This window comes from Macrosteles quadrilineatus, unplaced genomic scaffold (genome assembly GCF_028750875.1).
Source record: "Macrosteles quadrilineatus isolate MER2022 unplaced genomic scaffold, UCM_ALF_1.0 Scaffold_5__1_contigs__length_97177068, whole genome shotgun sequence".
Lineage (NCBI taxonomy): Eukaryota > Metazoa > Arthropoda > Insecta > Hemiptera > Cicadellidae > Macrosteles > Macrosteles quadrilineatus.
Window position 1 is genome coordinate 30,841,803 of NW_026542598.1, and position 25,843 is coordinate 30,867,645.

At 34.6% G+C, this 25,843-nt stretch overlaps 1 protein-coding gene across 2 annotated transcripts; it reads left to right on the top strand.

The window, feature by feature from the left end:
• Nucleotides 1–25,843, top strand: LOC128995895 (transmembrane and coiled-coil domain-containing protein 4-like). Of its 2 annotated transcripts, XM_054420931.1 has the most exons (14): nt 1–391; nt 1,955–2,118; nt 3,550–3,694; nt 4,270–4,281; nt 7,197–7,326; nt 8,616–8,860; nt 11,850–12,018; nt 12,219–12,388; nt 17,367–17,461; nt 17,789–17,896; nt 18,808–18,944; nt 20,160–20,287; nt 22,244–22,380; nt 24,967–25,843. In XM_054420931.1, exons 1-14 carry the CDS (start codon nt 367–369, stop codon nt 25,063–25,065), a joined length of 1,764 nt encoding a protein of 587 aa, XP_054276906.1. In that variant the 5' UTR covers nt 1–366; the 3' UTR covers nt 25,066–25,843. The 2 variants fall into 2 exon arrangements, with proteins under 2 accessions (XP_054276906.1, XP_054276907.1); XM_054420932.1 differs by lacking the exon at nt 4,270–4,281 and having other exon boundaries at nt 2–391.

Here is a 25,843-nt window from a genome sequence, read left to right on the forward strand (position 1 = left end):
TTATTAGGTTAGTTTTTGTTTGGTTGTATTGTCATGCGTTTAGTTGTGGTGTTTTAATTTTGATTAGTTTCCTACTGTATTGGTTGATAAGTCGACTCTTTTATAAAGCAGGTTTTAAACGTCACAAAGCATTCATTTTTGTTTTTAACCTGGTATAATTCAAGAAAAATCTACTTGTTTTATGTAACATACTCCAGTCAATTCTAATCTAGTTTGTGGCTTATTACTATCAGATGCTAAATAATATTAATTACATAAATGATTAGTAGAGTCACTTTTAAACTTAAAGTCTTACCAGTGCACAAATTAGGAAGTCTAATGGTGACACAAAGTTAAATCATACAGTGCAGCCTATTTTTGAACGCAATGGCATTAGAAAACAACATGTCAGGTAAGTTATTAGAACAATTTAACTTAAGCTTACTTTATCTTTAAGCTGGCCAAAACAACATTTTGCTAATTATGCACCTAAGTTATGGCCTATATTAAGCCTACTAACTTACCTTTCTTAACAGATTTAAAGACAAATGACTTTAAATGTAGGTGTGAAACAGTTCCATAACCTAAACATAGGCCTAGGCCTATGTGCGTTGATCTGCCTATTGCCAGGGACGCTTTAGTAAATGGGCCCTGGGACGCAAGAGGTTTTAGGTTTAATGGGTAGAGAAAAAATCCCCCACAAGGAAGATGAAGAGGGGTGCAACTTGGGCCCCGAAGTTTTAAACACGTTACATTCAAACCGTGAGCATGCCTATCACTTGGACACAGTATAGTTTTTAAACAACATACCGGTAATCAGCTAAACTTTAGGCCTACCTAGTTACAGGTGGCCTAAAGCTTACTCGCTACAACTTGATAAATTTGGCTTGTCATAAAGTAAGTTATTCAGAGGAACTAGTTTTGGTCATACAATCTGTCGTCAAATTCTGTTGATTTGATCTCGGATTTGGCAATAGGTCATAAAAACCGAAACTTATTTTCCCCTGAATACTGTATTTGACTGAGAATGCACAAGGCACTTAACACTTTTATATATACAGTAGGCTAACGTACCGTACTTAACATTTCTGTCTTGAAGTCATCAAACTTTTGCAAAGGTTTTTACTTGGTCTACTCAACTTGTCAGTGTGACTTGGTCACTTCGAATTGATGAAACGAATTGAACCAGTAAAGTGGGCTTAGTAATAGTGCACTTAGTAAGTTATGTTAGTAAAAAAAGAAAAACAGTGTAGGCTTTTTATCTGTACTAGAGGTCGTCCAGTGTTCGAAACTCTACCAAAAATACCAACTTCTCTATTTTCACCCCACGCTGTAAATAAAACATGTGATTGTAATTTCTTCCATTTGCTTTGATCTTCTGTTTATATTTTGTTGTTATTTCGTCGCCAACATGGCAACCCATAAAGCCCATGTTATTTTTTGTAATTTCAAATCCAGTTTTGGGCTTATAGGCCTATTTTGATTTTTAAAATATCTTTCTAAAGGTATGCGTAGATTTTCCCTGCGATGCACACGAGCTGAGAAAAAAGGTTTTAAAGAAACATGCTTGCCTATTAATATATAGATAGATAACAGTCTTATCCAACTTAATTTGTTCAACACTTTAACTTGTAGGGTATCTAAACACAAGGCTCTAGGCCTATATATTCTTTATCAAAAGAAACTTAAATACTGGTCTGAATTAGATTATTAGCCTATAGGTAGGGCTATAATTATTTTAAGCCAAACCTTGAAATTAAATTGAGTAGGCTCAATAATTATGCCGTACTTCAAGTTAATATAAGATATGTAAAATTACAAATTAGACCTAACTTATAGGTACCTAATTATCTCTGAATATCTTCTATGCATAGTATGCTTAAAATTAGGTTTCTTCACCAAACCATTTCTAAAGACCAATTAAAGGCCAATTATGTGTAATTAAATTATATGGGCTACCTTAATTCAATTTCAGAGAAATATGCGCTGCTGCCGGCTCATTTGTCTGATGCAGGCAAATACTCATATTGCACGATGTGCGCCATCGCTTTGCACGATTTATACAACAACGAGTGGGATCGGTCTTTTACAGAAAACTGTTTGGACAAGCTGATAATTCACTTAGAGCTACCTAATTCTGTAAGTGTTAACCATTGCATCCAGGCTATATATAGCTTAAGAAAACATTTTGGAACTTTGCAACTATGCAAATCAAAATCAAGCTGTTTTACTCTGTCAGCCAGCAAACCCTGGAAGAGTGAATATAGTACCTAGGCAATCATTATCAATTATTTGAGATGGGTACGCCACATAGGTGTACATATTTTTACCCAAATATGAGAGAAGGATGAGTGTATAATGGTGTGAAATGAGCTGTGTTAGCTTGTTACTGGCTAAGATCAGCTGTTTCATCAATCGGGTTCTCATTTACAGCCCAATGATCAAGGACAGCTGGTGTCTAGGCTCCTAAATATAATTTTGGCCATATTTTAGCTGTGCAAAAGAGCTAAGCCTCTTAGGATCATGATAAGCAGAAGAAGTCTGATATTTTCAGAACGTGCCACAAATGTCTTTTAACACTAGATATTGTCTAGGTAAACAGAATGATTAAAAACAGGTTTATAAAAATTATGTTGCTGCTCGGGACAACAAAAGTTAACAATGCAGTTCATTGACACTGTTAGTATTTAACTAATACTGCATCCCTTCATAAAACTATCATAGAACATGGGCGATGGGGATGAGCGAGGGGATGGAACAGATTTAAAATTTAGAAATCCCTTTAGTATTTTTGCACTATTAAGCAACTTTATCTTGTAACCCCATTATTTAAAGCAGCTAGTCTGCTAAAAATTGACTATTTACCGCTCAACAAAGAACTTTTCTCTTATTTGCTTATCTTATATAGAGTCATCCACTTAGTTTGGCAACACTTCCAATAATCTCTATTGAGTGTTTGACGTCATAAATCATAATTACTGTAAGTACTTGTAATGTGAAGATTCTAATGCTTGGTGTGAACAGTAAATGTAATAATCTCTACTGATATCAACTGTGTCAATCGATTACAGTACCTCAAAACAGGCAAACGGATGAAACTTACTTCAAACAATAAAATAGGTTATGCTTACTTTATGCTTCAAGAAGGGGACCCGTGCAAAAATTGCGCATTTCAATAGGGTTCAAAAGTTGTTTGCAAGACAATAGCCTACCTTTTTACCTTTCAAATATTGTGTTTGTTTCAGACTGGTATTAGGCGATTAAATTAACTAATTTAATACATGTTTTGTTAATTGTTGATTCACACCATAAAGACCTACTTAACCTACTTAATCATGTTACAATCATAATAAAAGGAGCCTGTTTTAAATTCATTTTTATGTTTATGGCGAGAGCTATATGTAGCAATTTTCATACCATAAATATATTGTTGCATTTTTTGGTGCAATTTTAATGCATTCCAAGCTAATTTAAACATGATTTCAAATTAGTTTGGATTGCTCTGTTTTAAAATTGGCTTGAGGTGATCTGTAAAGTAAATCTTTAAACGAGGGGATTTGTTTTCTCAAGGTAAAACCTGTGATGTCATCGCTGCTGTCCGGAGAATATACACAGTCGTGGGATCCTTGTTTGGAGGTTCTGAAAAAAGAGAAAGCAGTAGCATCGAACTGCTCAGCAATACTCTACGATTTCATCTTGCTTGCTGTCAAAGAAGGTAAGGTTATGGTGTTAATAAACCTAAACTAATGTAAAAATAAAAATTAAATTATGATCTTGCGACTAAGTTTGTTATACAGTATACCTTGCCAAGGTTTCTCTTCCTGATCATGATATACCGTAGACCGAAACTATCGACAATAAAGAGTGGTAGTGTGATCCTGGATCATCATATTCGTAGATAATGTCAACCTAACCTAAAATAAATGGGAAACATTGACTTTAAGTTAAGCTTTATTGCTATAAAGCTTGTATTCGGCGACTCTATAGTCTGCTTGCTAGATTATGCTCCTACACACACTTAATATTTTGTTTGTTGCTTGGGTTTATTTAACTTGCATAATCTATTTTTATATTTGTATTTTTTGCGATCGTGGTTTTAATCGACAGCTTGATTAATCCCTCTCGCGTTAATAATACAGAGACTACTGTATTTCAAAATAATAATGTTTAACGTTTGTATAACGGTTGTTGATCAGTGATTTTTCGCAGAACCGAGATTTTATTAGAATTGTCTTTGCAAGGGCTAATTTGTGATTCTTTTCAAACATGTGTTGATGTTGCTGCCTCTAGGACTTAGGTGTGGTGAGTTGAGATTTCTATAACTGGTGGTGTGTTTATTTAGTATGCATGTTTCAAAGGTTAAATTTTTTGTCTTTATTAAAAGCCTACTTTCAACAAAAATGTAAATTCTTTTCATATAAAAATTGCCTCTCAGGGTGACGATTGGTACTAACTTAAGCCGTGTTTCCTAGCGACGCACTTTCTACCCATCGTACAACGCATTATTTGCGCTACCCAGTCAGACACTATTGATTGTTCCCCTAGAAGCGTAATTCCGTTCTGCGCCGGACCATTCAGATCGAAGTAACAGGGTGACTCTGACCAGACCAGTCAGTTCGGTTGTACATTGACAATATTTTTCAAAACGGTTTATTTTAATAGCACTTTTTGTAGTTGTTCTAACTGTTTACATATTTACTTTGTTGTTGATGTGTACATTACGGTAATTACGGATGAAACGAAGAAAATTACATTTTATGCTGCTGATGTTTAAAACAGCTGTAAGTTTTTCAAAAATGGGTTTTTTTTCAAATTTTTACCCTTAAAACAAAATAATGCCCAATTTTTACTACAGAAATCGTGTAAAAGAGCTAAAAAACCAAATTATTTTCTATATTGAAGTGTTGTAGGATTAAAGATTAAAGAGGAAATTGCAAAAAACTTACATTTAAAATTCCCATGTCAATCTTATGGAGAGTTAAAAAAAACTGTATTTTGATCAAATTTGGTAAATTTAATCATTTCATTCATAGAAATTCAATTTTTTTTTTTATAAAACACACAGCGAACCTCACTAAAGTATTGTTAATCAAAGTACTCACTAAACTTAATGTTATTTTGATAGGGAAAAAATAACATGTACTAAGGAAATATTTCAGCGAAAATCCGATCCAGCTATTGGAAGTATGATTCGTCTTTAGGTTTGCTGCATTGGGAAATTGTTCTTTTTCTATTCACTTAGTGTACAATAAGTTCTCTCTAAGCATGTGGCTATGATGATATGATCTATCGTAAGATGCATGCACCATTAAAATACAAATTGCATGTCTTGGATGCTTTCTTACAATTTGTTTGACATTATGGTTAAGTTCATTTCTTACTTATAACTTGTGACACTTTCAACTTTCAATGCCTTATTGTGTTTACTGAAAAATAGGCTAATTACTTTTGCCTTAAAGATTTTAACTTTCATGTTGGAATTGATTTTCATTTCAATTTTTTTTGCTATGATTCAAAATGTGCCGTCACAAAAATAGTCTCACTAGGAAAAACTACTATCAATACATCAGAGATTTATAAACGGGTAAATTTTGTTAAGGAATATCAAAAATAATAAATTGAAGGATGTATAAACAAACATATAAGACCATATACTTATGAAAAAAATCTCACTCCAGCATGTCACTCCGTACATAATTTGTACTATAAAAAGTTACCATTTTTACATAAATTATTAATGAGAAAGTGTGAGACTTCCTTGTTGAATATTTAAACTGATTTAATTACTTTTACGTTGAATATTTTGTATTTTTAAGTTATTTGTTATTTTGAAGACAATTAATAAGAAATAGTATATTCATCACTAGGGCGTAAAGTGACTCTTTTCGACCCGAGCTCAAGTTTCATGATAGAGGCGAGGCCGAGGTGGGAAAATAAGTGTGGGTTGAAAAGGCTTTTTTTGTCTGTGTGTGGAATTATATTTTTCTTATTGGAAAACTAAGCTAGACAATGAAAATACTTTTCATAAATATAACCTCTCAAAACGACTTCAGACTTCCAATTTTCCAAGTTTCCAATTTTGCCAATGGGAACAAGCAGCTGTGTAATTCAAGCATTTTGTCTATTACGATTGTGTTAGTGTACATTAGGTTATACTATCGATATGTCACACTATTCACAAAAATGCAATAATAAATCAATCGATGTTACGCTATTTCAATACATACTGCAATTGCTTACAATCTAAGTTTACAACAGCTGATTTTTACTCCCTAGGGACTAAAAAGGCATTTTACTCCCTAGGGAGTGAAAGTGCTACTTTAGACCTCAATTTATGTATGAAAGATGGCTGTTTTTGCTGCAATATAAAGAAATAGTATATTTTATCACTAGGACCTAAAGTGACTCTTTACGAGTTTTACGATCGAGGCAAAGTCAAAAAATGAGCAAGTGTTGAAAATAATTTTTTTACCCCGTGTGATGAACTATATTTTTCATCATTATTTGTACTGAATTTAAATTGATAATGGAAACAAGCAGCTGTTTAGTAAGCGATTAAATCGTTTCATCTATTACGATTGTGTTAGTGTACATAGTATTGATATGTCAAACTATTTACAATAAGGCAACAGTTAGCTTCAATCGATTAAACTATCGATACGGTACATACTTTTTATACATGCAATTTTTTACTATCAGAATTTACACCAGAGTTGACAACAGCTGATTTTTACTCCCTAGGGGCTAAAAACGATTTTTACTCCATAGGGGCTAAAAACGATTTTTACTCCATAGGGGCTAAAAACGATTTTTACTTCCTAGAGGGTTAAAAATGCTAATTTAGACCCACAACGCATGCATTAAAAACGGCTGTTTTTGCTGCAGTATGACAAAAAATTAATCACTGCACTGTTACTAACATTTAACTCTAAATTCTATCACAGTAGAACCTCAATAGCAAGTCTCTTGGGGATTATCAAGACTTGTTATCAAGGTAGACTTTTATTAAAAACTGCATGTGATTAATGCAAAATCAATGATTTGAAATGACACTTGTCCTCAAGGATGACTTGACATTTAGCGTCTTCTTATTGAGGTTTTATGATTTCTAAGTTATTCAGTCAATGAGAGAGATAAAGACATGCAATTAGGTTCACTTGTTAGAAATTATTTAACATTTTTTATTCTCATAACAATATATGTTGTTTGTGGTACAGGGACTTACGACGCAAGATGGCGAGTGCTAGTGCAACATCTAGCAGATAACCTTGGAATTCCCTCAGACACCATAGAGCAGTATGAGATGTCCGTCATCACTTGCCTGACTAGAACACCGGGACACGCAGAGTATGATTTTATCGGAGTTTATACTATAAACCAATTATGAGATCATTGAATGAACTGAACTGCCTAGAATTTATTATATACGGCAATATACTCACAGATATAACCAAACCTCTACTCATTATTATCATAGACCACAGAGAAGTAAAGTATAGAGGAAACAAGCTTATGGGACAACCGTGCGCTTTCAGCTCTGGTATGTACTTGTGACGAGTAAGGAGGAGGGTCTTCCTTTTTTGCACAGGGCTCACCGTCTTCCTTCACCGTGAGCGTTGTAGTACATGATGGCAAGGAGGCGGTGTTGGACTTTGCCCTAGACACCACTAGTGCTAGACACCACTTAAGTGTACCATGTGTACCACTTGCATAATCTGTTCCTTACTTCTCTGTGCATAGACAAGCTAAAGGAGACTCATGCTATTGTTAAATCTGGAGCTTGAATTTATGTATAGTTCATTTTGCTCACACCAAGCGCTAGTGACAACAAAACTTTGTTTTTATTATTTTAGGATTGATTTAATGAATTGTTCTTTACTTTTGGTTATAAAATAAGAGGACATACTATTGTTTGGAATTTAATCGGATTATTTGGTTAAACTAGTATTGAAATAACTGAAAAAATTTAAAATTAAATTGTAAACAATTACACTCTTAGCAGCACCGAACGTAACTAACATAAAATTGTCTTCAGCTGATCCATAAGGATGACAAATCTACTGAGGGAGTATTTTTAATCTATGCTTGTATCCAGGCAAAAATAAATAACTAAAAGATACTGAAACATTAACACTGTACCTGACTTGTGCTGCAACCTAAGGTTCAAGCCTAGAACTACTAAACTAATATTTTGTTAAGCTTAAGAAAACACTCCAGACCAGGATTAAGTCTTTTTTTAAAGGGATAGAAGCAGCTAACTTATCTAGTAAAAGTCAAGGTAGGCCATATTTCACACAAAAACGCACAATATTTCTCCTGGGTGACTTTGGCAAGTGACACTTGACAAAGTCTTTGAAAGGACAAAATAGTGTGCGTTTTTTGATGGTACTATAGTCTAACTGGACTATTTCTAAGGTAAATTAGCCCTTAGTTCTAAAAATAAAAATAGATTTTGTGGCTTATAAAATGAGAGAATTTTATTCATAGGCATAATTAAAATAATTCCAGAATATTTCCTTTGCATCGTTCGACTATAAATCTGGATTGAATTGAACAAATTGGATTGAAAGGGAAATATTGACATTACTTAAGAGAATTCTGTAAATTTTTATTTACACTAACGTTTCTATCGACAGAGCAGACACCAGCCGAGGTAAGACTTCTAACAAGTTTCGCCGCTACGCTCTAGTGGGGCTGGCAGGTCTAGGTGGCGGGGCTCTGATTGGTCTGACTGGGGGACTGGCGGCTCCCTTCATCGGCGCAGGCATCGCCTCTCTCGGCCTGGGTGGTGTGGTGGGGGGCGGTGCTGCCATGCTGAGTACTGCCGCTGGTGTCGCAGTTGTGGGAAGTTTGTTCGGTGCAGCTGGCGCGGGGCTCACAGGTTATAGATGTTTAATTTTTATTATAAACCTGATATGTCAGTAAGTTTTGTTGATGTCGATATTGGTTAGTGTCTCAGACACCGGTTCAAAAGAGATGAGCTCCATCTACGGAATATCCAGTATCCACAGAAATTTGAGGATTCATACAGAATAATAGTTAATGACGATAAAATAGGTTGATTGATTTGTGTGTAATCACTAGACTCAAGATTGTCCACAATGATGAGCGTCTGAGTGATTGTGGAATATCAAAATCGTGGATAATGCAAAGCTAGCCTAAAATGCTCGGAAAATAATTAACATTGATTTTGAATAGTTAAATATACGAGTATTTTGTATAGTTAAGCTTTGACATAGGTTTAGGTAATAGTAAAATGTGTTAAATACAGGTTATATAATCTTAACTTAGTTTTATAAACTATTTACAAAACAAATAATATTGAAGGACACACACAAAATGTAACAACTTTTCAACACATTAGTTACGTAAAACAACGGCAACTCTATAGCCTGCCCGCGAGATGATGGACATCTTCACAGTCAACATTTTGGTTGTTGCTTTTAAACGCAAATTTAATTTGCATAATAACATTTTTTATTTTTATTTTTTGCGATCATGGTCAATAATTAGCAGCGTGGTTAATCAGGAGTCAACTGGTTTTTTTTTTAAACAACTAAAGATTTTAGCAAAAATAAACACATTTCAAACTACAAATCATGATAAAAAATCTTCAGTCTACTGTATTTCACTAAACAGCTATTCTGACTTTAAGAACTAGCTTGTCTCAGTAAAAAGTGGTAGCAGAGTTTCATTAGCCAAGATAAATTTGGTAGCTAACTTTATTGATTGTTTTTGATTTTTAAACTAAATCTAGTTGTCCAATATCTTTTGTATTAAATAACCACACAATGATCTCCAATTCGCACCCATCTTTAACGTTCAGTTAAAATACACAATATGTCTTCGTCTTCATATAATGAAATAATGATGACAAAGATAAAACAATTTTACCAGATCATTCATTCATACATAGCCAATCGTTCACTGTTTGCGATGATTATGATTGTAATTTTTCTTAAAAAGACAAAGTATCTTTTTTAACAAGAAAAGTTACAAATTCTATGTTGACATTAAATAAAAAAACGTAATTAAATAAAACTGTATTGGAACAAATTAAGATGTATATAATCTAACAAAAAACCACTAAGTGGTAACACTTTCCCCGCCAAGTCAGCAATCCAAAAAAGTTAATAAATCATTACTTTTTCCGCCAAGAAAAACAATGTAATGTATGTAAGTTTGGCAACTTGGCGGCAGACTTTTGCTTGGTTTTTTTCATTTAAGTTACGTTCGTGGATAATTTCACAAATCAACTTCTCTAATTAATTAGTCCAACTAAGTATAATTTATGAAATGTGGCACAAATAAGGTCAAATTTTGTAAAATAAGCTCTCACCTAGCAATGTACCAATGGGAGGGATACTTGCTCAATGAAACTAGTTTTATGGTATTTTTTAAAGGGATCGAGCAAAAGTCTGCCGCCAAGTTGCCAAACTTACATACATTACATTGTTTTTCTTGGCGGAAAAAGTAATGATTTATTAACTTTTTTGGATTGCTGACTTGGCGGGGAAAGTGTTACCACTTAGTGGTTTTTTGTTAGATTTTATTTATTTTTGTAGAAAATTAACAGTTAAAATAAAAATCCTCTTTTCTCTGATATATAAACCACGGCACAACTACATCTCATTTAATTTCAATAATATTGTTAATGTAGAACTAAATTCTACATTTTTGGTCTTATCTGCTTTAAACAGATTAAAAACTTTTTGACACACGTACCAAAATTACTATTTAACAAACCCACTGGGCTTAAACTCAGTTTCAAATTTCATCAATGCTCATCTTGAACAACATAAAATGTGTTGATGTTACAAAGGTGTTCTAATAATTAAACCCGTATATCTAAAGACTAGTGTAAATTGAGCCCTTATTAGAGATGTAAAAATGTAATCAAACTAATTAGGTTTGTTAGAAATAGCATAAGGCAAAACAAATATTGAATAACTCATTTATCCTAAATTTACATATCACTTTTTAATTGCTTGTTTAACATATGTAGAGTGATTTTCCCGATCGTTTTATTTGTTTTAGTGTATCAAAACATAGAACAAACCTTAGTACTAGCGTACTAGTACTAAGTTTCAAGTTCCTAGGTTTCATATGTTTTGATAAGTAGTATTAAACTGTTAAAAATGACGAGCTGCTGTACCAGTGTACCATCGGTACACTGCATTTTTCAATGGAAAGTATCGGGGAATATCACTGCTCTAAGTAATTTTATATAGTAAGTAGTTCAAATCATTCAGTATACCTGAAAAAAATACTTTATAAAAGTATTAAAATAATTTTTCAGCTGTTCCTATGAATTTCTCTAACATTTAATTAATTAAGATTTAATCGCAGCTGGTCCTTCTTTTGTTTTGATTTTAATCCCATGTTATTTAAATGGGCCAAACTCGTACTTTGAGGGCTTGCCAAGGGTTTATGGGTCAACGCACCGACTTGAGACCCTCAAAAGGCACATCTACACGCTAAGGGCTTTCAAACAACATAAAAAACATTAAAATTGAGCCAGTGGTTTGGGCTGTAGGTCCGTCAACATTTAAGGAGAAGAAGGAGAACACGGAAAATTTGTGAATTTTCAAACTAGTTTTTCTTGGCTCAAACACAACCGTTTTTTAAATTCTTTTTTTTAATTTTGTTGAGAATGATTGCCCCTATCCAGTAGATGAACAATTATTTTAATAGCTTTTGTTTCTTCAGAGCTATAGACGAGTAAAAAAGCCACTTTGTCACGTCATGTATATATACACTGCAGCAGCTGTGTACCGCTGGGGGACTTGGCGGGGCGGAACGCTGCCGCGTTCCTTAATTGACCTATACCTCCAATCTATTTTATATACTTGAGTGTAATTTTATTGCAGGGTACAAGATGCATAAACGAGTCGGTGAGATTGAAGAGTTTGAATTTGATCGGCTGGACGTTGAGCAGATGGACAACAACAATGAGCCTCCGGAAGTTCCAGAAACGATCACCAGGTGTCAGCAACTACATATCTCCATCGTGATATCTGGCTGGCTTAAAGACGAAGGGTGAGTGTTTGTTGTGAGGATACCCTTATAATCATCGGTCGTGTCCTGGTTTCCTCAAGTAACATTTATCAGTGCAGTTCATTCTTGTCTCACTCGGCTCGCCTTTTTCCTCGCTTGATATGTTCTCCTACTAATATTGTTAGGACGGTAAACTGTTTCTATTCATGATGCATCTGTATTTTATGCTGTATGTTGGACAGAGCGGACAGCTACGTGAAGCCGTGGATGTGTGTGAGAGCTTCGCAAGAGCAATACTACCTACGCTACGAGAGTAAATACCTGCTACAGTTCGGGAGAGCCATAGAGTACATACTGAGTTTGGCATTCAGCATAGCTACTCAGGAAGTGCTTAAGTATACAGCGTTGTCAGGTGAGCACCTTTGCCAATAACACTTGGTAGACGTTTAAGTTGTAGCATTGACTTTGGATAACAAGATTGTCTTATTATCTATCTAGTTTAGCAGTGCCTGCAAAAGGGGGGGGGAGACACCCTAAAACTTTCATTCATTCTCGGGATACATTCTTAAACTAATTCAATGTTAATTTACAATAAAACCCCATTTCTTTAATTTTGTTTACTTGATTGTTGACAAGTAGGGTCAGATAACTAAAGAGTGAATAGCCTAATAGAGACTTTATTGTATACATATATAGATTTTATGATTGTTACAACCTCTAACTGAGTTATAGTGCTCGCTGACCAATCAAAAAGTCACCAGTTTGATCCTGGGAAAAGCCAGTAGCTTTTTACTGGTTTGAAACTGAACGTTGCTGTCCATGATTTTTGGACTTAAATAAATTTAGTCCTTTACACTCAATCAATATGAAAGCTACATAGTCATATTCTGAAGGTTACAAGTTAGTTGGATTTTTTGTGTGGTAAGTCTGGGCGCAGATGGCATTTGTTATTGGGCTGTCAATAACTTATGCTATTTTACTCTATGTTGAAATTTTTGCTAGTATTATGAGGGTTTAAAAAATGGAACAATTTTATTGGCATACAGTGGCGTTTTTAGGACATTGTCAGGGAGGGCTACCTGTGGTATGGATCCTCCTCTCACCCATAAGAAAGGAGAGGGGATCCGGGGGTCCTCCCAGAGAAAATTTTGTATTTTTAACGCAGTATTGTGACTTTCTGAAGCCATTATTTAACATCTAGAACCGTGTCCAAAAACCTCCGTTACGTTTTTAGGTTTTAGTTTAGTTTGATTATTCTAGGGACCAATGAAGGGGGGCTTTAGCCCCAATAGCCCTTTGAACCGCCACTGTTGGTGTAAAATAAAAATAACTAGCAGAGAAACCTGTTGCTTGAGTCCAAATACTATGCACAATAAAAACATATTTTAAAGGAACAATGTATCAACGTATATTTTCTTTAAACATGTTTAGATTCCCTTCAGCTAGAGTGTTGGTGTAGGTCTCACGTTCACAGACTGAGCAGGTTTGGATTTTCCTTGTTTGTTTCTTTCCATGCATTGTCGTCATTACAAGTCTTGCATAATTCATTGTTCGTCTTCTTGGTTTAATTTACCTTGACAAATTATGTTTTTTCATGGTTTGATTCAAGTCCTTGATCAAGATGTCAATCCTCCTCTATCTTGTCAATCCTCCATTTGTGATCTGTTTCAATCGTTGTTCAGCAGTCTCTTGTTCCTCAGCTTTTTCTCCATCCTCTACAGTTTCAAGTAATGACTCCATTGATCATCTAGCGGCTCACCAATTTTATGCTAATTTTACAGGTAGCTTTAAGGCGTGGCTTGTTAAATAGTCTGCAGGTTTGCTGCGGCGGGGGTATTTACCCTTACTGGGTCTTTCTTTCTGTTCTTGTTCTTGTTTTACGTTGCCATACCCCGGCACTTGTCCCTGCTCTTTTACCCCCCGGCTGCTTGAGGGTGTCCGTGAAACTCTACTGCCCCACCTAACACAGGAGGAGCAGCAGCAGGAGGAGGAGAAGATCCCAAAACTTGGTCCAACAGCCAACTAACTGCCAACCCAACACCTACACCTACCGCAATAGAAAGTATATGACTCATTGTAATTACTTACGTGTCAAAAAAGTAGAATATAATTATTAGTAAAAGAAATTAGCTTGTGTTGGCAATTCTCAAAATAATGAAAATGAGCCGTCTCTATGGATACTTATTTTATTGTTATAGTTTGGCTAGGTTTAGTATAAATCATAATATTTAATAATGTCACTTTTTTAATGATCAATAAATTTCCTACTCAAACTGGTATTTAATAGTTCAAAAACATTATTGCTAGTCTTTAAATCTGCAAGTCTATGGTTTGATTCCAAGTGAGATCTTTACCACACTCAGATGCCATTTATCTATGCTAACATATATTTAATTTATTTTAGGAGCAAAACTCTATTGCGTACAGCTTAGTTTTGCGATATTCTCCTCAGTTAAATTAAAATAGTGTTGTACAAAAACACAATCACTCCTTTTTTCTCTAAATGTAAAAAGGTTAATTCTGAAAATACGATAATGTTTTCTGTTACAGTTTGACAACTCTGGTTCGATATCAGATATCAGAATTCTTCTCTCAATTTCCAAAGTTGTTCTAATAAAAAAATCAAACACTAAGATTGCTACATGGCACATTTGTCCAAAGTATACATAACTGTTTAATAGGGTTGGACGAGACTGGTTTTTGAGTTTGAGACAAAATTCTATTTTTTCATCTTAATTCGAGACAAGATCGAGACAACATTATCAATTAATCCATTTGTTTATTGAACAAAAATTGGATACATGTATGTTATAGATCTGTATGGATCTTATTAATTTAGGAAATTATTCGATGCGCAGATTTACAATGGTTAATAAATAACAATAAAACTATAATAAAACAAAAACTTAAAGTGCAATAACTAATAATTTATTACAAAAGTCGATACAAAAAGAGTGTAGAAAATAACAAAAGCTTACAGAACTTTAATAGTTATAAAATCTTAAATAAGAAAAAATCAAATGAAAACAAGACATATCTTTAATGTAAAACTGCAACATGCATACCATAACTAACCGTCTCACAACAGTTTTTAAGAGTCTATAATAGATTATAGATAATAGGTAATAGATATAACAGTCTATAAGAGACGACAGAATTGTAGTATAGCACTAAAACCTCGGTTATCCGGTATTCATTTATCCACGATTCTGGTTTATCACCAAGGTTACTGCTTTAAACCTAAATAATAAAGTCTTGTATAAATCGACTAAAGCCAAAGAGAACTACTGTATGAGATGGTGCATTGTGGTAAATAGCCGATTATTACTTGGTATTTGAGAAACAATTTAAACAACTTTTATGCAAAACATTAATATACTCCCGCCGCAGCAAACCTGCAGACTAAGCGAATTTCCATATGCCTGATCGGATTTCCAATTAAATCTATTTAAATAACACAAGTGTACCTGTTGCTTGAATTCGAGCAATTGCGAAGCATTACAGGCGACTAAAAGATTATGGAAATACTCACAATCTACACAACAGTTAGATATAATCAAAATCTTTTGTAAATATCTTATCTTTTTTCAAAAAGCTGATCTTGTTTTTTTGTGTTTTCGACAAATTTTTCCCTCTCATAGCCGCATTAGGTTGTCTATGATAACGATTATAAATGAAAAAAAAAAACATTATTTCTATTTCTTCTACTTGGTTTTGTTCTATGACTTTTTCTATGTTTCCATTGTTTGCAAATCGGTTATTTCATTGATTGCTCAAGAAATATAGAACAGTGTTAATTCAGTTTTATTTTTAGCCTATATCAAATTGTCCAGGATTTCTCGCCCTTTTCCATTCTAATAATTACACCAACCCAAGTTTGGTCTACAGATGCAATATGCCAACGAATATCACCTACGTACAATCTCCAAAGAAGCGGTAAAAAAGGCAGAAACCTACCCATACAATAGATATAAGTTAACTCAAAAAGAAATAATTTTAAGAGTTACTGTGATATTAGGATTTTCCAATGATTTGGTAATAGAACATTATATTGCAAACATGATGAACATTAAACATGACACGATGCAGAAGAAAATCCATTTTAAAATCAGAAAAACCCATTGCAAATACTGTACTTCATTTTGACAAATTCAATAAATCAAAATTTAAATATTAACAGCTGTTTCATTACAAAGTAGTGTAAAATTATGCATATGGTCCTAATGTAAACAAATCTGAAGAGGCAACTTTAAAGGCTTCTGGGGCAGAGCCCCAAGGGAATTTACCTCGTTCCTCTTTTGATGGCTTATCTACAGATCAAGACCTTTCTTTAGAGACCCCTACCAAGTTTCTACGCCCAGCCGTTCTCTCAAATTAGCTGTGACAAAAACCCCGTTTTCCTCCTTAAGACTAACATGAAATGGGAATTCAAAGGCCACTGGGGCAAAGCCCCAAGGGAATTCATGATGTTTCTCTTTTGATGGCTCATCTACGAACCAAGACCTTTCTTTAGACACCTCTACTGAGTTTCTACGCCCAGCCGTTCTCACAAAATATCTGTGACAAAGAAAAACAGTTTCAAATTAGTATACAGGGTGATTGATATAAGTGTGCCAGCCGTTTTATTCGAAAACTATAAGAGATATCAAAAAAAGTTAAATGGTGAGTGCCTTGGATTTTTTATTAAAAAAATTATAGTCGAGTCAAAAAAAATATTTTAGCCGCCATTTTTCCAATATGGCCGCCAACTTTGATTTTTCTTATGGAACACCCTGTATTTTATGATGTATTCTGGTAGAAAAAGTAATTTTAAGACGATTTTATTCTTGTGATTTTTTTCATAAACCTAACCGTTTCAAAGATAATAATGGTTTAAGTTGTGAAATTTTGAATGGTTTTCGAGCAAAACAGTTGCTTAGGCCTTTATCGAAACTCTTTCTCATGCAGAAATTTCAAAACTTTAACCATTATTATCTTTAAAACGGTAAGGTTTATGAAAAAAATCACAAGAATAAAATCGTCTTAAAATTACTTTTTCTACCAGAATACATCATAAAATACAGGGTGTTCCGTAAGAAAAACCAAAGTTGGCGGCCATATTGGAAAAATGGCGGCTAAAATAATTTTTGTTTGTATTTAAAATAAAAAATCCAAGGCACTTACCATTTAACTTTTTTTGATATCTCTTATAGTTTTCGAATAAAACGGCTGGCACACTTATATCAATCACCCTGTATAGATATTTTGTTTAAAATATGCAACCAAGCGTGTGTTGCTGTCTTAGTGACAAGTCTGAAAACTTTTATATTGGCTTAGTTTTTTCAATATGAATTTTATTGATCAAATAAGCTAAGATTCAGTAGGACTAATAACATTGTGTGTTGTGGTAGGCCTGCTGTCTGCCATTACTTGGCCAGGAGCACTGCTCGGGTTGGCAAACATGATAGACAACCCGTGGAGCGTTTGTTGCGGACGTGCAGCGCAGGTTTGTCACTAATCTTATTACTAATCTAAAAGTATCAAAAACAAACCAATTAACAATCTTGATCTACTTTACAGAAGATCAAAAATATAATAACCATGTATTTAAAAAAATGTGTTTACATCTTAGAAAAATTAGTCTCTAGCCCTGGACCGTTTTACACATCACTCACATGCTAAGCCTAGAGCCGCGGCATTATTAAATAGCAAAAAGTCATCAGCAATTGGCAGAATTTGATCCAAGAGCGCAGTAAGATACATTCAATTCCCATGTTATAGTTGGGATATCTACTTTATACGAAAGTAAATGATAATATGCAATTGTTATCAGGTGGGCAGACAACTGGCTCATGTATTACTGGCCAGAGAGCAGGGTTCACGCCCAGTCACTCTGGTAGGCTTCAGTATTGGAGCCCGCGTCATCTACTACTGTCTCGCGGTGAGTTTCTATACCTCATTCCACAATCACCCAGTACAAATTTGTCCAAACCATCTATTATAAATATTCTCCGCAACACTGATAGTTTCAAAAACATCAGGAACTGCAAAACATATTTTTAAATGTATTTAAAAGCAGAAGCGGAAATGATTAGAGTGTACTCAAGTGTATAATTGTCGTCAAGGCAGTTAACAAAAATTGTGTAACAGTAAAAATTATGTTTCCAGTATTGTTAACCCTTTCAGTGTTATGCAACGATACATCGCTGAAGGTCTCTTTCCCCAAAAGTGCTATGGAACAATATATCGTGCAGGCGCGACTTTCGATCATGTGAGTTTAAATGGGAATATTGGTTGACTCGGTTGTTGTTTTGAAACAGCGATGGTTTCTTTCGATTCCTCATACGACTGAGGCCCAATATATCGTTCCATAGCAATTTTGAGATGAAAAGTTTGATTTTTATTGATTTTATTTCTCGCACACTAGACTTCACCCTCGTGGCCTAGCACTTTTTGGGCAAAATAAGTAAATAACTCTAGCATTTTTCGTAAAATTACAAATTAGTATCGAAAGGGTTAATAAGACGACAGACAGATTTAAACCATATAAAACCTGTACTGGACGGCGAACAAGGAATTAAGTAATGCTGTGTGGTTATAGTGCTCGCTATTGGTATTAATCAGAAGATTACCAGTTCAGTTCGATTTTTAAAGTAAATCACTAGGCCATGATGGTTCAAGACTGGACTCAGATCTCTTTACTTATTTTGTAATGAAATGGTCTTGTGTGCTTATCTTACCATCTAGTTCAAAATAACTGTAATTCATCATAGATGCAGTTCTCTTTCTTATTGTACAGATTAATTCAACAAATAACAGTTACAAAGAGGGTAATTTACTTATATTTTCTAGGAGATGGCTGAGAGGGGCAATTGTGAAGGAATAATTCAGGATGCAATTCTAATCGGAGCTCCTTGCTCTGGCAATGCAGAATACTGGAAGAAGTTCACTAGAGTTGTAGCAGGAAGACTTGTTAACGGATATTGCAAGTATGTGAATCATGCTACAGCCAGCATTGTTATAAAAATTTGTTTTGTTCTGGCTTGATCGAAAATTGTGTAAAATTAAGCTGAGTTTTTTCCAAGATGTCCCTAGATCATATTTATTACGGTACTTCAAGCTAGGCTGAACTCATCACATCTTATAATGCAGAAGGTACAAAAGTTTGGAGTGTTACGGTAGTTCTCAACCCAATCCAACTGGATGCGCAGAGTACCGATTTGTGTCTAGTCCCGCCCTTCGTCTTCGTCAACGACAAACAGGGCTCTCATCTCGCCATCTTAGAACATTTACGATTAATCCTTTTTTTTAAACCATTTGACTCTAATTTAACCACCATGTTACCTAACTGAGCGTCCATTATTGAATTGAATATTGATAATTTGTTTAATTACCGTACTGTTCTGATAATTAATCATTTGTTTATACTCGATTATTACTATTTATTATTATTACTAAAGCCAAGCTAAAGGCAAGCTAAAACCAAGCTAGAACCAAACTAAAACCTAACTAAAACCAAGCTAAAACCAAGCTTAAACCAAGCTAAAACCAAGCTGAAACCAAACTAATGCCAAGCTAAAGCCAAGGTAATACCAAACTAAAACCAAGCTAAAACCAAGCTAAGACCAAGCTTAAACCAAGCTAAAACCAAACTAAAACCAAACTAAAACCAAGCTAAAACCAAACTAAAACCAAGCTGAAAACCAAACTAAAACCAAACTAAAACCAAGCTTAAACCAAGCCTAAACCAAGCCTAAACCAAGCTAAAACCAAGCAAAAGCAAAACTAAAACCAAGCTAAGAACCAAGCCTAAACCAAGCTAAAACAAAACCAAGCAAAAGCAAAACTAAAACCAAACTAAAACTAAACTAAAACCAAACCAATACCAAACTAAAACCAACAGGTTTTGATTGGTGTTCGATTCATATTTGGCAAGAACTTCAATTTTCTCTCACCTTTTTTTCAGTTATGACCAGACGGCAGACACATAGGGTGAGATCAAGACCCAACTGGCAATAATGTAGGAAGTAAATAAAACGAGATTTGAATCCCTTGGCTACAACATGAGGTTGATGGAGACCTTAATTTAGAGAAAGCCATGAAATTTATTTAGAATCAATAATTGTGTATACAAAACTCCAATTCTTTGTAACTGAAGTTTCCTTACCATGCTGACAGAAACCTATATATTATTTCCATTCCAGGAATGACTGGCTGCTGAAGTTCCTCTACAGGACATTGTCTATGCCAAGCCACGGTGTGGCAGGACTACATCCCATAGAACTGGACGATAGAAGAATGGTGAACGTAGATCTTACTGACATCGTAGCTGGTATGTATAGTTAACACACACAACGGTTTACTCATATATATTTTGTCACTTGTCAAAAAGATTCTTTTTTCTCACACTCATTAATTTCTTTGTCCACGAGTAGGCCTAGTCTCAAAAATATGTTTAGAAAATGCTGGAACTATTTTTGGTCGTTCAGTGTACCCACACAACCTAAAAAAACCTCAAAACAGTGAATGAGATGTGAATTTTTACCAACCATAAAAAATCTGCACCGAGAAGTAAATTTTGCACAACAAAATTTTTTATAAACACAATGAGTCTGTTCCATTTCTTGATTCAAAAATATTTCCTATTTCAAAGGTACTATTAAGGAATTGTCAATATACAGGGTGGGGCAATGAGAACGCCACAATTTGTTTTAGCTTTAGCTGTCACATGTTAATTGTTGCAACAACGAATGATCAGCTGTGCTTAAAACATCAATTAAACTATGCCATTTTAGTAAATATTATGCCCGAGGCTATTAACACTGAGATTTTGATGTGCAAACCTATTTTTAAAATAGTGGTTCTTGTGCAAAAACCCAGAGATTATTTGGACCACATTCCATCCTTGGTCAACATGGCACTGATCCAGATTGGAAAACAATGGTGAACTGGGTAAAATTATTATAGGATAAACGCTTAAACCTTAAAAATAATCGGTGGGTGCCGCAAAACTCTTTGTACACCGGCAAATGTTGAAAGAGTGCGAGTCGCAGTAATTCAAAGTCCAAAGAGATTTGCCAGGAAGCTGTTGTTGTTGAAAGCTTTACGTTGGCTCCTTTTTTTTGGAGGGGGGGCGTTTCTAATAAGCTACTTGAAGTTCGAGGTGTTTCAAAGTCACCCCACAGATTTGCTTTAACCGAAGCTCATAATTGTCCAAAAACTAAAGCGATTCCTGAAGAAATGCTGGAGGAGTATTTGATGGAGTTTTCAAGTGCCTAATGTCAAGTAGGACAAGGACGTCACTTGTACGATTTCGTTCTCAAGAAATGGAAAAATGACTTTGTTAAGTTAAAATGGCAAAAGATAAGCTGTGTTTTGATGTGCTATTTATATCCATAGGGTGAATATTATTGAGTTTGTACTGCTTATAAATTGGGGCGCTTTCATTGCCCCACCCTGTATATCTTGTAATGCTACATCACAATGAGTGAATATTTAAATGAAGGTCTGCAGGTCAGACTTTTTAATTTTGAGTCAGGTTGGGATGAAATCAGGTCGGGCTGAAATCGTTTTGCTTTGCAAAGCATTGATTTAAAGAAATGGTCATTGTTTTACAGTATTACAAGAAATTTATACATAATAATGTCATGGAAGTAATTTCGGACTATCTTCTACTGCCATGGGGGAATCTAGAACATCTTCCGAGGTCTTGGCGAAATCTTTCGCAGTCTTGAAAATCAAGAAGATCATTTGCAGTCTTTTGAAAAATCGTTAGTTTTTCTATTTTGCACCTTGATAATTGATTTGCAACCGCCAAAATAAAAGCTCGGCTAGACCCGACCCTAGCTTGCACTGAAATTATTCCTGGCTCAGTCCGATTCCTAATGCCAAGTATTGGCCCGACCTGACTGAAAATATCTGGGCCCGCAGACATAATAAGACATGTTTGGTTGAATACAGATTATTTTAGCACTAGGTAACTATGAGTGTTTAAGATATGTTTGATGTTGAATACTAAACTTATCTAACGACAGGTCACAGTGAATACCCAGACAAGATATGTTTGATCCTTCGCCAGAGCACTAGGTAACTGTGAGTGTTTAAGATATGTTTGATCCTTCGCCAGAGCACTAGGTAACTGTGAGTGTTTAAGATATGTTTGATCCTTCGCCAGAGCACTAGGTAACTGTGAGTGTTTAAGATATGTTTGATCCTTCGCCAGAGCACTAGGTAACTGTGAGTGTTTAAGATATGTTTGATGTTGAATACTAAACTTATCTAACGACAGGTCACAGTGAATACCCAGACAAGATTTGTTTGATCCTTCGCCAGATGAAGGTTAGAGTGAAGGATGGACCCTGTGGTGAAGTGAAGGAGAGAGTTCCAAGAGTACAGACGATGGACGACATACCTCCTACTAAGTCGGTAAGACTAGTGAGAACATAAAATACTTCGTAATTTTTTATTCCTCTTGGTTAATTTTGCCACCAGTGTTGAGTTGACCATTGCAAACATTATGTTTGTAATGGTTTGACTTATAATATGTAAGTTTAGATGCATTGGAATTCCAGGAATCTATATAATTAATACGCTACATGAAACTTTGTCGGTTGAACTCCTCCGTCATTTCTTAACCGATTTTATCCATTGACGTCTCATTGGAAAAAACGTGTCGCGTAGATTTGCAAACTGGCCTTACATTTTTGAAAAAGTCCCTTGGGCTCTGCCCAAGTGGCTTTGAAAGTTCCCATGTTATCCTTATGGAGAACACAATTGTTTACATTTTGATCAGCTGTATAATTTAATTGCTGTTATTTATTTTTCAATTCAATGAAACGCATTGAGTAACTTACATTTATTTACTACTAGTGTTAAACATTTTTATAAAACTATTGAGGAAATTGACGGGAAAGCAGGCTTACCTTTAAGTCCATAGAGAGACATAATATATACAACACAAGACAACACAAAAGTAGCTCTTTTGTGACTCAATTTTGTGTCTCTATAGACTTATTTAAAGGTAAGCCTGCTATACTGTCAATTTCCTTAATAATTCCTGCAAATGCCCTATCTTTTAATTTAGATAACCTTAGAAAATTATTGCTTATACTTAACCCTCCGAGTGTCATGCGTCGCTGCAGCGACGCGTAACGCACTTTGTATAGTGTCGTGCGTCGCTGCAGCGACTCGCGAACACTGTTTACGGCGAAGGCTCTATGACTAACTGAATCGGACTGTACTGGATTGAGTTAGGTATCGTTCTGTCCGTAATATTCTAAGCTTTCTGCAGAGGTCTGTCTCTAAGCACTATTCATTTTAGTTCCGAAAATATTGTAGCAGACAGCTGACTGAGCTGACGTGCGTGTATTTGTAAACAGCTAGGTTACCCTCGGACCGATGACTGATGTGTTTTATTACGTTTATCATTGTTTTAGTGTTAAAAATCAAAAGTAGTGATATACGTGGTGCATTATAAGAAGATTTAAGTGGTTTTGAAGTGCTGGTTGATGATCCTGAAGAAGTAGGTAGTGATATTGATGTAAATTATCGGCCAGATTCCTAGCTATGGTTGGGCTATGCATTCTTAGCTAAACGCTATGTACTGAAATCTGTTTTTTGCCCATAACTTTTTTATTTGCAAATCTACTTCCTTATATTATTATAGATTTGTAATCCTCATAAAATTTAGAACAAAGTGGCTATTTTCAAATATTTATAGGCCTATAATTTATACAATTTCATTGAGCGCAAACTTATTTTTTTTTGAAAATTTTTGAAATTATACATTTTTTTACCTAAAAAAATTTTTTTTTTTTAAATCTTCCTTATGTTTTATATATTATATTGAAGCCCAAGATTTTCCAAACAAAATGGTATATAGAACAGTATAATTAACATTGTTTTTAAGCTTCTCAGATCAGTTTTAATAAAACCTTGCAAATGAGCAAAAAATAGGCTGACATTAAGGCCAAAACACGTGACACTCGGAGGGTTAAGAAGGTTTTATTTTTTTATTTTTCTTTATTTTTGGAGAAATATTGCATACCCATTTTGTAGGGTTCTATTTCAAATCTATGTGGCCCCCAGCAACTTACTCGCTTGAAAGAGGCCCCTTGATTCTTTTGTGGCTGGAGCTTAGGGCTCAAGAAATAAAACGTGGTTGCTTTCACTCAATGAACTCGACCTTTTCTTTTGTACAATTTGATCGTCAATTATACTTAGGAAGCCAAGAGACTAGCTATTTAATAATTCAAATAATTTATTAATAACATTAGGGGTCTGACTTTTTTACATCGGGTCCGTTGACTTTCGGGTCTCGGGGCCAAAATCGGGTCAGGTAAAAATCAAAACACTTTGGAAAGCATTGATTTGGAAAATATATTAATTGTTCTAGGCTTATAATTGGATTGAACGATTTCTACAATCAAGAAAACTTCTTGAATGTCTCATAAATTCACTGATAAATAATGAACATCCGTCATGTGTCATGTGGTCTGGGGTCACCATCATCATTATCTACCTCAATAGCTATGAAATAATGAACATTTCCTGTGGAGATATTGTGAACAACTTTTGCGGTCACAGAGGTATCATCATTTTCTCGCTCAATAGGGGCAAAATCGTGCAATCTTTTTAGAAACTTTTGGGGATCGCAATAATAAAAGGTCACTTCACAAATCAAATCCTTTTACAGAAGATTGGTGAAAAACATTTCCTGTGAGGCCCAATGTGTGGCCCCCCTAACCTTAGGCCCCAACAGCCGCAGTGTTTTCCGTTTGGGAAATACGACCCTGCGCGCTTTTAGGAAAAGTAGTCCAAACCTTAAAATTTTAGTGCTAGGAATTTAACACACCCCCCTTGCACAGAAGTATGCAACACTAGTAATATTTAGATTTAGACTAATTAGTTTTTCCCTTTATTGGTCTTATCAATTTCATAATGAGTTGCAGAAGATTTCGAACACAGTTTGATAGGTATTGATGAACGAAATTTGAATATATATATTTTCAGGTTTTATCGCCATTGGCTCTGCGTCGTACTCAGTCTGACAATGTTCTCACAAAGCTGAGCCTAGAAGACACTTCCAGTGATGATAGCAAACCTAGCTAGTGCAACTGTGCGTTGAAACTCAACGTGATTTTAAATATCACTCTAGATCTCTGGATCAGATCCTTTAATCATGGATGTCAAATGATTCTGCATTTAATCATGACAGTTTTTAATTTTACATGCCGTATTTCATCAAAAACTTACCAAATCAATTCCGCATTCACTCATAATTTTTAAAAATTGTTATGTCGTAGTTTATAAGAAAGTATCAAAGACAACTTAGTAGAAAATGCAAGAATACACAATTATGTTAAACATATCCACCCACAGAAAGTTATGAGTCCTACAAATGAATATTTTATACATAATTATTTATATAAATTCGATACAGAATTGTGACTTAACATTAGCATTTAAGGCATGACAATTGAGTATGTTTTGCACATTTAAGTAGTGTCAGTGTCACGATTTAACATTGTTTTTTATGTTAATTGATTTGTTTTTGTGTTAGTTTATATCTTTGTATAGAATGGCTACCATTGGAGTTCTTGGTGTTTGAGATTGGTAAAGTGTATTTATTTGCAAAAGACATTATTTTTAGTATTTTCCGCCCCAAGTTTGTTTTACTTGTTTCAATTCACTACCTTTAGATTAAGTGAAGTGTTTTGATAAAAACAAAGAAATACAAGTCATAAGTTTATATATTTTTAAAATAAAGTAGAGCTCAGAGAAAACCCCTATTGTGATTTTGTAAACTTACAACCACTTTTTTAGACAGTTCTAACTAATCTATGGTTACACAACAAGAACTTCTAAGCATACATTTTTTATTAGATTT

Bases quoted from the DNA above. Each gene is read 5' to 3' on its own strand.
- LOC128995895 (XM_054420931.1), top strand. From the start codon at position 367: ATGGCATTAGAAAACAACATGTCAG. The intron at 392-1,954 runs GTAAGTTATTAG...ATTCAATTTCAG, and splicing joins ATTAGAAAACAACATGTCAG to AGAAATATGCGCTGCTGCCG. The intron at 20,288-22,243 runs GTATGTATAGTT...ATCTAACGACAG, and splicing joins TCTTACTGACATCGTAGCTG to GTCACAGTGAATACCCAGAC.